At 36.3% G+C, this 11,740-nt stretch overlaps 1 protein-coding gene across 2 annotated transcripts in view; it reads right to left on the bottom strand.

The window, feature by feature from the left end:
- Positions 1-11,564, bottom strand: part of LOC127416486 (arf-GAP with SH3 domain, ANK repeat and PH domain-containing protein 2-like) — a 26,720-nt gene extending 15,156 nt beyond the window's left edge. For both annotated transcript variants that reach the window (XR_007893115.1, XM_051655886.1), the window contains exons 1-11: positions 11,254-11,564; positions 6,027-6,099; positions 4,348-4,493; positions 4,041-4,115; positions 3,709-3,758; positions 2,315-2,444; positions 1,884-1,969; positions 1,725-1,800; positions 1,144-1,230; positions 396-499; positions 138-207 (exon numbers count right to left, since the gene is read on the bottom strand). Coding sequence is in view for 1 of the 2 variants with exons in the window: in XM_051655886.1 (XP_051511846.1) it covers positions 138-207; positions 396-499; positions 1,144-1,230; positions 1,725-1,800; positions 1,884-1,969; positions 2,315-2,444; positions 3,709-3,758; positions 4,041-4,115; positions 4,348-4,493; positions 6,027-6,099; positions 11,254-11,379 (1,023 nt within the window). In the remaining variant the exon portion in view is untranslated. The remainder of the gene's footprint in view (positions 1-137; positions 208-395; positions 500-1,143; positions 1,231-1,724; positions 1,801-1,883; positions 1,970-2,314; positions 2,445-3,708; positions 3,759-4,040; positions 4,116-4,347; positions 4,494-6,026; positions 6,100-11,253) is intronic.
- Between the last annotated feature and the right edge of the window lie 176 nt (positions 11,565-11,740).

An 11,740-nucleotide genomic window follows, 5' to 3' on the forward strand; every position in this document is an offset into this window, starting at 1 on the left:
GCATTTTCTTCTCTCCACCAGTCAATCTGGTCTCATTCAGTGTGGGCAAAAAATGGTGGGGACAACCTTGAAAAACTAAAACAAAAATTCTAGAAGTAATGATAGCAACAGTGTGGCTGTTTTGGCCTTTTCCTTACCGTTCCATGAGAAATAGTCAATAATCCATTTTTCACAGAGCACTTCCTTTTCTGCCAAACCTTCCTCAACCTGAAATCACCATGTGAAGAGAAATTTTCATCCCACAAACTTTAATGTAACTGTACATAATTCATGATTTAATCACAACATATGATCATGATTAAAAAGGCATACTTGGGGCAGATGCCTTGTTGTTATGAAAGATGTATTGGACTTTTCATAGATGTGAACATCATTTAAGCACTAGGCAAACTCACCCCTCGCTGCGTTTGAGGAGCATTCCAGAGCGCTCAGTCCCATGAGCTTTATTGCCCTGGAGCTGGTGGAGACTGTAGCCTGAATTCTGCTTTGACTGACACTCCTTTCACCACACAAACAAACAAAACACACTGTAAAAAATGGTAACCTGCAAAGGAGACATTTCTACTTGATCTAACCTTTAAACTTAGATTTGTTGGTGTAACATGTATTCAGGTTGATTCAGTAATGTTACTATTTTTGACTTGAATAAAACTAGTTAATTGAAATGTTACCATATGAAGCACATTGTTTAGGTTTACATTTTTTCAGTGCAAATCAAGAGCTGCCATAGAAATGATGACACAATCATTGTATACATCAAATACATTTGTAATGTTCTCATTATAATTCATACGTGTTTAAAGTGTTTTGATCACAGTTTTCAATTATTAAAATTTTGGTAAAACTTTACAGTAAGGTTGCATTTGTTAACATTTGATGAAGTATTAGCTGACATTGACTAACAATGGACAATACTTTATACTGCATTCGAGATGAATAAATGCTGTACAGAAATATTGTTCATTGTTATTTCATATTAACTATTGCTCTAACTAATCGAATACAACTTTATAGTTAAGTGTTGACAAATCTTTTACTTATGTATGACATTGTTTTGTAATATAAATGCAAGCAAACAGCAGTTTAGATGATTTGTACTCAGCAAAGTAGAAAATTGTCACTCTTGGCATTTTCATAGCTCACCTCCTTAGATTCTGACTGTAAGGCAGATTTCAGAATATCTCTGAGCTGCAGCAGCTGTTTCCTCTCTGCATCCTGTGTTTGCTTGCTCTGCCATTCACACAAACAGACAGAGAGGGGAAATGATCTAGTTTGTATTAATATATAAATACACACAAAAAAAAAAAAAATACATCCATGAATTGGCTCCATCACTCTATTCTCCTCTCCACCAAAAGCTGGGGTGTGGTGAGTGTACTGGCCGCTATGGCTGCTGTTGCATCATCAAGGTAGTGGTTGAGGAGCGTCCCCTGTTCTCGATGTAAAGCACTTTGAGTATAGTGTCAGAAAAGTGCTATAAAAGTATAAAATTCATTCTTTCATTTATTAATTCGTTCATTCTGAGAGGCTCCTTGGAATTTCTGATTTTCAACTTCCTTTGGCAGTATTAAGGCACATGGCCAGAGGCTTTGAAGGCCCCAGACAGACTGGCCCTGGAGCACTGGCCCAACTGGTCTGGTCCATAATCCAGCACTACTAATAAAACCTACTATGGGAGAACATCTCATAGCAAACAAATGTAGACAGTAATATAAGACACTCACTGCTGTCAAGTTCGTAGCAAGTTTTTCCATGAAAGGTTTAAGATTGTCCACAACTTTTAACCCATCCTGAAAGAAACTGTGAGAAGATAGGAATAAAGACTACAAAAGACTCACTTGAAATCAAGTATTGTTACTTGAAAATGTTATGAACAAACATACTTGCACTGGGCATGAAAGTATTTGATGAGGTTGTGGAGCAGGTCAACCCCCTTCTTGACTTTTATTTCATTCACTTTAATCAGATACTGTGAAACAAAATATGTAAAATACACCATGAATCAAGCTTGACAAAGCCAACATGCTTTTATTGTACAAACTTGGGTTAGGGTCTGTCTGTCCATCTATCCATCCATCCATCCATCCCTCTTTCTTTCTATCTATTCATTCCAAACTTTTACAGTGTATAGAACTTAAAATATTCAAACTACATTGAATAATACAAGGCATACCAAAATAACCTTTAAACAATGAGACAAGGCTTTGTCAAGCCAATTGTTTTGTACTGACAAACTTTAATTGTATAGTTTCAATTGCTTTCTATCAGACTATAAGCTTTGCTAAAAGCATACTAACATGGGTATATTCCTCACCTCACACATCTGGAGCTGAAAGAGGCGTCTTTCTTTCTCCATCTCTTCCGCAATCTCTCCTCCACTGATCTCTGTCCTAATCAGCCCATGCTGTTTGGCATGCTCCCGCTTTTCTTTCTCAATCTTGCTTCTGTAGAAGGAATTTAAAGTACAACATGACAAAAATTACAGCACATGTACTTGACCAGAAACAAATGTTAAGCTTTCACCAAAGCCTCAGAATGTTCAAAATGCACAAATCATAAATCTTGGTTCTGTTGTTTACTGAAAGTATGACCCACTTTGTAATAAGCTCTTCATCTATGCCACAGGCCCAGGACTTGAAAGAATGTTCTGGGTTCAATACAAGTTAAGCTCAATCGACAGCATTTGTAGCATAATACTGATTACTACAAAAATACATTTTGACCTGACCATCCTTTTCTTTAAAAAAGCAAAAATCTGGGTTACAGTGAGGCACTTACACTGAAAGTGAATGGAGGCCAATTTTTGTATGTTAAAATACTCACTGTTTCAAGTTTAGCCACAACACAAACAATATGCGTATCACAGTAACATGATTTTAGTGTGATAAAATCGCTTACTAAACTTTTCTGTGTAAAGTTACAGCCAATTTTACATCTTCGTTGCCATGACGATGTAATATCAACAAAACCTAAAACCCTAAGATGACTGTAAAAATGACGGTTTAAACAACTTTACAGAATTTAAGAATTATTGTGCTTTTATAAAATGTTAAGCTTCACATTTCTGCATTTAAACCCTCCAAAAATTGGCCACATTCACTTTCATTGTCCCCATTCACTTCCTTTGTAAGTGCCTCACTGTAACTTTGATTTTTTCTTTTTTTAAAGAAAAGCAGAAACTCAAAATTCATTTTTGTGGTAATCAACATTCTGCCACAAATGCTGTCGATTGAACTTAACTTGTATTGAACCCGGAATATTCCGTTAAGCGCAAGTATCTCAAATGACTAAACCTCAGCCTATGTAACACAACTTCCCCTATCTACAATCAGTAGATCTCTGCTGTGAATGTTTGTTCTTTCATGAATTACACTTTGAGGCAGTATAATATCTTACTGTAAAAACATCATCCCTTACATGCTGCTCATGTTAAAAGCAAGGTCATGCTTGAAGCATTTACAGAGTTCTGAAGTTGCCCTCCCCTCTGATTCATTCATCTAAACCTCAGAGGCCTGATTTAGAGTTTGTTTTTCTGAGAAATGCAGAGGCATGCTCCACTGAACTTTAAACACCAAGAGCTTCATGATAAGGCTTAGTTTTAAATCACTGAGCTGAAGCAAGGGGTAGCGAAGGTTGACTTTAACTTGAGAGTGACAGTTTTTTTATGTTATTTCTCAGGTAGATGTAAAGAGGGTAAGAGATGCTTACAATTTGGTTTCGTAATCCTTCCATGCTTTGTCAAAAGGCTTTTTCAAATCCTGCCAAAGGATAGCACAGTCAACATAAGAGGAGACTTACAGGACAAACATTTCAATAAACACTCACATTCAAAACACTAGAAAATGACACAGATCACCTTTAAGTTACAATATATTTAAACCAGAATATTCCATTAAAGGGGCCGTTTAGACCGACACAGTGCAACAGTCAAAGACATAAAAAACAATGCAAAAAGATTGCAGACGGACACAAAAATGGTTTGGTGTGAAAGGCCCTGAAGATATCCTTCTTTTAATATGGATATACATTTTGTTTCATACCCCTTTCACTCCTTTAAGGTCTCCTTTCATCAGACTGTCTAGTGGGAAAGTGATGATGTTATTCATGTTCTGCAGCTGTGGGCACAAAATGAGACATGCTGCTTTAAAAAGAAGTGAAAAAGTCTGTGTGTATAATTACATACAGTATATGTGTGTGAACATTTTCCACATGTTGGCTGAACCCACATAGACTCATAGCAACAATTAGCCCAGTGAGAAACTTGTAAGCCATCAGCAAGGCTAGAGAGACATGCAGGCCTTGCAAACAGATCTACGACAGATGAATGTTCATGGAGACAGGTCTCACCAGGTTCTTAAAGAGTCCAGTGAGCTCCTTGGTGAAACCAGCAAACGTGAGAAAGTAAATGGGCATCTCCGGGTCGTCTTTGTACACATTATTATCCGTAAACCTCTCCAGTGCCTGGATGTACTGCTCCTCATTGTCTACGTGAGCTGAAAACACATGAAAACACACAAAAATATCTGTTAATTTACTCTCTGTATTATTATTCAGCACAAAAGGCTTAGCATAGGGCTGATTAGGTTCATACAGTTGGTGACTGCCAAAATTCCACAAGCAAGCTTTATGCATTTCCCAAATATAGCCTTATAAAGATCATTTGTCCTAAATGCACTATACTTTCAACAACTGTAAACACTTTGCTTGACCTTATCTAATCTTTTCACGAGGGCATCTGTGAACTTTTTTGAATTTTTTGTGCTGATTTTGAGGACAAATATGCAGAATTAGTAATACACTCTTTCCGGTAGCTGAAAGCATCAACAGATTAGCCAAAATCAAAATGAACATGAATGACAGGGGTTCCAGTTCAGTGTAAATCTACCCTTCTGCTTTATTCTGCGGTCTGCAGATTTCTTGTTGGCCTTTTAGAGCTATTTCAATCCTACCGCTTGCAAATGATTAACTCTCCCTTTAAAACTTTGCATAAAACTCCAAACGTGTTTCTGGGTCAAAGTGATATGAAAGAGCAGGTCACAAATGTCTTACAAACTCTGCTTCCTTTACTTTCACAACTCTGTTTGTTTTAGACCATATTACAGGTCTCTCAGGTGCTTCATGACGTCTGTGTTTGTGTACTGCTAAATATAACTTTCCAGATATTACAATTTGTACACTGAATAGATATATTACTTAAAAGTTTTGAGCTGATATTTGAGCTGGGTGAAATTAAAAGGCAAAAGTACAGATGTGATGATCTGGCTCTAAACAAGCACATGGAACATAGGAGTTAGAAATACAGAAAGAGAATAAACAGGTTCCTGCTAGGACAGGTATCGTATTTCTGGTAGGAATGAGAGGAATGTACGAGGTAGAGAACAAAACCCTGCTCACTACTAGAGTAACAGTGACCTCAATCCAACAGTATATGAAACCAAAAGCTTTGTCCAGGCTATTGTTATGTAGCATTTAATAACTGGGGTTAACAGAAAAAACTATTGTTTTTCTTTAAGGCTAATTATTTGTGTCGTATTTAGGACTTCTAATTCTAAACTTTCAAAAATGTTCTTCTTGGCTTTTCTTTTAGTAAGGATCTGAAACAAAGCAAAAATACAATAAAATAGAATGAAAAACCTTTCCGATTAGGAAAGCAGCTCAAGATGCTAATTACTGCAAAGTTAATGGATATGGATTAAAGGAATGTTGCGGGTTCAATACAAGTTGAGCTCAGCATTTGTGGCATAATGATGATTACGAAAAAAAAAATATTTTCAACTCGTTCCTCCTTCTCTTTAAAAGCAAAAATCTGGGTTCCAGTGAGGCACTTACAATGAAAATGAATGTAGCCAATATGCCCCCCATTCACTTTTTTTTTTTTTTTTATGAAAGAAAAGGAGGAACAAGTCAAAATAAATTTTTGTGGCAATCAATATTATGCCACAAATGCTGTTGATTGAGCTGAACTTGTATTAACCCTGGAATATTCCTTTAAGGCTGAAAACCTGATGATCATTTGTAATACTTACACAGACCAGAGCTGTTTATGGCCTTGACAGACTTCTTAATTTTATGCAGTACACTGTGGTCCAGATCCAACGCCTGCAAAACAACATTAAAGACTTTCTCAGGAGGATACTAGATTCAATATTTTAAAGGCATTGAATAAAAATCTATTCATGTTCTCCATAGTTTTTTACTAACTGAACAAAAGGGAGAATGAGATCATTTTCACTGACATGCACTTTTATATTTAGATTTTATATACAATGGTGCCATAGTAGTTTAATAAAAACCCTTATTTACCTTCATATATTTTCACTAAAACATTTTTGATGAAAGAACAAGGTGTGCAAAAACTACTTCACCAATTTTTTTCGGAACCCAGTTGAATATTGCATATTACAAATTATTACTGTGGGACCCAGCCAAGATTCTTATTATAATATAATACTGAATTATCATTATTATTTTGAGGATTAGATTTGTTTTGTATAAAGTAACATATTTCTGTCCTATATACTTCACCTTCCCCTGGAGCTTTTATTTTGACACTGAAAGTGCCGTTTCAGTGTGTGTTTGACAGTTTACAATGTTCCGCATCTGGTGAAAAGCTGTCATCTCCTCCTAAAAAAACACGAGTCCATAAGTCCTGCGCGAGCACAGAACAGCACATCACCTGTTTATTCTGAAGTGCACACGCTTATCTTTCTTTAATGCAGCCTTTTGCAATTTACTAATCACATATTACCATATAGCCATTTTGATGTTATTTTGATTAATTGTGAAGCCCAGAAGGATCGTGGAATTAGTCTACTGATGTGCTTTTTCTGAAACTTAATGGCCAAGTAAAAATCACTTTAAAATAATTGTGACAGTCATGATATTGTTTAATTTGATATCGTCAGCAAAGTCATTGCGATTATATTGTGAATATTCAATATATTGCCCAGCCCTAGATAACAACACACAAAATTCACGAGAATTTTTTTTTTTCCCCAGATTGAGGAATAAAGTGCACCTATAAATGTCTAAACCTTTACTTTCCCTAAAATGTACAGTATTACAATGCTTAAAATGTGTTTATCGCCTACACTGAAAACAATGTTAAACTACACCAAGGTTTAGGTTTTAAGGGTACAAACTGCAGGTTACCGCTTTTTAAAGTGTAATGAATTGCCACTAAAACCTCTTTGCTCTTTCGGCATATTTAAAGTTGCTCAAACCATAATAGCAACTAAAAAATATTTCTAACCCAGATAAAATAAATTTTCAACAGCGTTGTGAATTTATACTTCCCGCTCACACATGACACAAGCATGCAATGATCTATCACCCAGACTAACTCAGATAGTCTATAATTTAGCCACCCATCACTCACACTGAATCACGTTCTGGGAATTTCATACAAAAAGAGCCAAGCGAAGGAGGCAGACTTGTGGCCTAAAATCTGTTTATGCAAGAGTCATGTCTGGCATAACACCAAGACAAATCCATCTAACTGGAGAAAAGCCTGATGCCTGCCACAGTTCACAACACTCACACATTAATGACTGTCACGGTTTGTCTGACATTGGCAGGAACTGTTAACCATCATATACAGTAGCTACAGCTTCAAACATCTATTTCATATGCTAGTGAGTCTTCCACTGTATATGGTAGCATTAAGAAGCGTCCTCAGATTTTTAATGCAACTTTCAAAATTTTTTATTTGTATCTTTGAAAATTAAGTTGCATGATTATTGTAAAAAAGAGTTGGTGTAATCACCCACTTACATGTCTAAATTTGGTCAGTCCAATCAAGTCGCACTTTCCGCCAGTCGTTTGCTTTGAATTGAAAAATCTACCCAGCCTCATGTCTCTCGAAACTTGTGTATATATGTGTGTATCTGTAAGATGTGTTAGTCCTGTGGTACAGCTTTTGTTTAGCATTGCAAGAATTTTAACCTGGGTCCCCTTGCACGACACAAACTGTACCACAAAACTAACACATCTCACATTTAAAGAACTTAATTTGTTAAAAAAAATAAAAATAAAATAAAAATAAATAAATAAATAAAATAACATTTCCTCGTGTTATCTCACCTAGGGCACCAAGTGAGCCAGGACTGCCCCTGATACCCCTAAAACAAACAGGTGCATGACGCCCCTGGAAACAATAAATCTGCAGATACTAATAGTTGGAAGACATTGCCATGATTGGCCTTGTATGGCAAAGCAGTACAATCAGTGCTTTAGTTCAGGGGTTTTCAAACTGTGGTCGGGGACCTCCAAGGGGCGCAAGGGGGTGCTAGGGTGTCCGTGTAAAGTTCCAGAGAAAATAGGTGTAAATAATGTAATAAATAAATTAGGGCTGCATGATTATGACATAAATCATAATTGTCAATTTATCAGTTTCCCTTGATATTGTAATCGCGGTTATACATTTTTATTAATAGAAATTCCAATATATTACTTATTTTGTGTGGGGCAAATGCAAACCACATTCTTAGGCTACACTTCCAAAAACAAATGGAGAACTGTTTTCCATAACTACCTTTTTGCTATTATATTGTTATAAAACAATGGTGCTGTAGTTTTTTTGCACCATTTCTGATAGGCTTATGTACTCAATGGACATGTTGTTATTGGTTACAATGCTCAACCTCTGGAATAAACACATTTGTAAATAGAAAAGTATAATGCAATGGGAGTAGATCTAAACAGAATGCTGTAATTGACACTTTTCACGATTAGTTAACTGCAGCAGCTGTAATTGTATGACGATTATTTTTCAGATTAATTGTGCAGCCCTAAAATAAAAACAAATATTTACCAAATTTGACATTATTACCATTTAATTCTGCTTTTTTAATACTACAAATGAATTTAAATGGTTTTTCTTCAGGTTTGTACAGTATAATAGTGGGTAGAAAAAGTAAATATTTCCCAGATAATATTTTAATAATTTATTTTCTTTTTTTAATTATTATTTAAAGCCAATAATTTTAGTTTTTAGTTTTCTCTAAACACCTAATCTAATCTCTAATCTTTAAACACCATGTTTTTTATATACAGTATATCACAATTACTAAATTTCTCAAACACTGTTAATGGATCTATATACATGACAATACACTATAAAATATGATATTTTAGGAAGGGGGTCCCTCTCAAGGGGGTCATCATATTTGGGGTCCTTGGCATCAAAAAGATGTGGAAAAACAGTAAGTAGACATTTGTGAGAGAAAGGGGAAAAAAAGCTTAGGAGGGACAAGTTGGGACAAAAACTGGGGCAGCCACTCCACCTTAGCCCAAAGGAAAAAGAAAAGATGAAGGAGAGGGAAGAGCAAGAGAAAAAAGAGGGAGATGAGATATATTAGCAGCACTGGGGTTTCTTCAAAGGCAGGTCCCAGCAGGACAGCAAGCACAGAGATGGAAGACTGCTGGAACAACCGGAAAGAGTAGTACTGCATGTCAAACAGTGTACTAAGTGCCATATTTATGGCATTTGTAGGTATATGCATCTTCTACTCATTGCATATTACATACACAGTGATAGATTCCCTGCACTGTCAACAAAATAATTTTATCATTGTAACAACATGTTTTTATCCATCTATTTGACTCATCACAATATAAATATACTATATATATTTGCAATTTCTACTCTATTTTATCAGTCACCATACACTTTAATTGTATGGAAAAAGATGCTAACATTCTACATAACATCTCCTTTTGTGTTTATGAAAGAAAGAAAGTTTGGAATAAAATGAGGATGAGTGAATGATGACAGAATTTCTATTTTTTACAAGTGGTTCCTATGTAGGTAAAGGAAAACCTGAGTAAAGGAATTAACACAAGATCCAGGTCCAACCTCTAAGTAAACCATGAACATGTGTCTACCTCAGTTACTTCCTCCACTGAGGCTAAATGCAAATGGGGTAGTGCCAAAGGGCAACTCATAAACAGAGTTTCCCTCTGTGTGTCCCAGCCATGTGACGACGCTAGTTCCTCTAAGAGTCTGGGTCAGAGGATTTTCCTCTTGCCTGCTTTGAAAAAAAAAAAAAAAAAAAAAAAAAAAAAAAAAAAATCAACTTTACCAAAGACTATTAAGATTCTCCATTGGGGGCCTGGGTAGCTCAGCAAGTAAAGACACTGACTACCACACCTGGAGTCGCAAGTTCAAATCCAGGGCGTGCTGAGTGACTCTTCCACTCTACCAATTGGCCTGGTTGCTAGGGTAGGTAGAGTCACGTTGGGTTAACCTCCTTATGGTGGCTATAATGTGGTTCTCCCTCTCGTTGAGGCGCGTGGTGAGTTGTGTGTGGATGCCGTGGAGGATAGCGTGAAGCCTCCACACACACTAGGTCTCCGTGGTAACGCGCTCAACAAGCCACGTGATGAGATGCGCGGATTGACGTTCTCAGATGTGGAGGCAACTGAATTATGGCAGTACCATGGTACAGGGATGTAACAGATGGTAATACCATGGCACTTTGATATTTAGCATGGTACTGAAAGATTCATTTATTCATTTGCCATGGTATTTCAATAGTACTCCAAGATACTTTAAAGAATACCATGATTTTATTATGATACATGTAAAATAAATAAATAAATAAATAACAATAATGTGGTACTTTTTGATGCTTTTTTGTTAGTGAAGGTCTTGTGATAGAAAGATAAGCATTAGCATTATAAAATCTTACCACCTTCTCAATTGATGTTTGCCCCCTTTCTGAAATGTCTGTTTGTTAATAACATGTCTATTACTTCACCTGCTTTCTGCCTTAGTGCTCACAAACATTATTGACAGGGACAGACAGTTCTGTGTAAGTCAGTGCATAATAAGTGCAATATGCATTCATTAATATTAATGAATACAGTATACTCACTGTTATGGGCAAGATCATTGATCAATATGTGATCATTCTATTATTGACTAATGAGATCAAAATAACACAGAGGTCTCTCTATTTATTCTATAACATAAGCGATAAGAAGTTACATGTACCCGTGAGAGAGTGTCAGTTGCTGAAGATGGGCGAGGTTGACTTGGGATACACTGAGCTTTGGTGTTATAAGAAGGATGTAATGCTCCCTTAGCTAATACATGAGTATAGTATTATAGTATTTACTAAAAGGAACCAAATATTTCGAGGTTAGACCGCAGACTTTCTGTAACAGATACCATCTATTAATGGGCATCGTGTACTTCATATTAGTCTGTAAAGTGTTCAAACATTGGTATAATTCACATCATTATCTCACCTCTTCCAAAGCAGCCACTGTGTTCCGACAGTGAGCCATGCGCGTGCAGAACACTGAGGTGGTTGGTGCTTTATAGTCCTCATTGGTAATGTCCATAAACTCCGATACTGTCAGTTGATCAGGCATGATTGTTCCCTTTAAATGAAGACTATATCCAAAACAAGAGACATAGAGGTTTTTCTTACAAGACCGAACGCAAAAACACTGCGCAAGAACAAGCCAAACTTAGTCCATGTCAGTCATTCTTTGAACTCGTTAGTTTAAATAGTTCCGCGTGAAGTGTAAACAGATTTAAATGAAAGAGAGGGCAATGAGAAGTGAAATTGACTTTGTTTAGGAGACAAGTTCAATAGCTCCATCCAGTGGTGTTGTAGTGTCTGAAGAGGTGGGCATACTGTGAATTTATGAAAGACCCCCCTAGTAAAAAATAAATAAATAAATAAAACCACATGCATCCGATCTCTAAAGTTCATTTACATTTATATAC

The sequence above is a fragment of the Myxocyprinus asiaticus genome, chromosome 25 (assembly GCF_019703515.2).
Source record: "Myxocyprinus asiaticus isolate MX2 ecotype Aquarium Trade chromosome 25, UBuf_Myxa_2, whole genome shotgun sequence".
NCBI lineage: Eukaryota > Metazoa > Chordata > Actinopteri > Cypriniformes > Catostomidae > Myxocyprinus > Myxocyprinus asiaticus.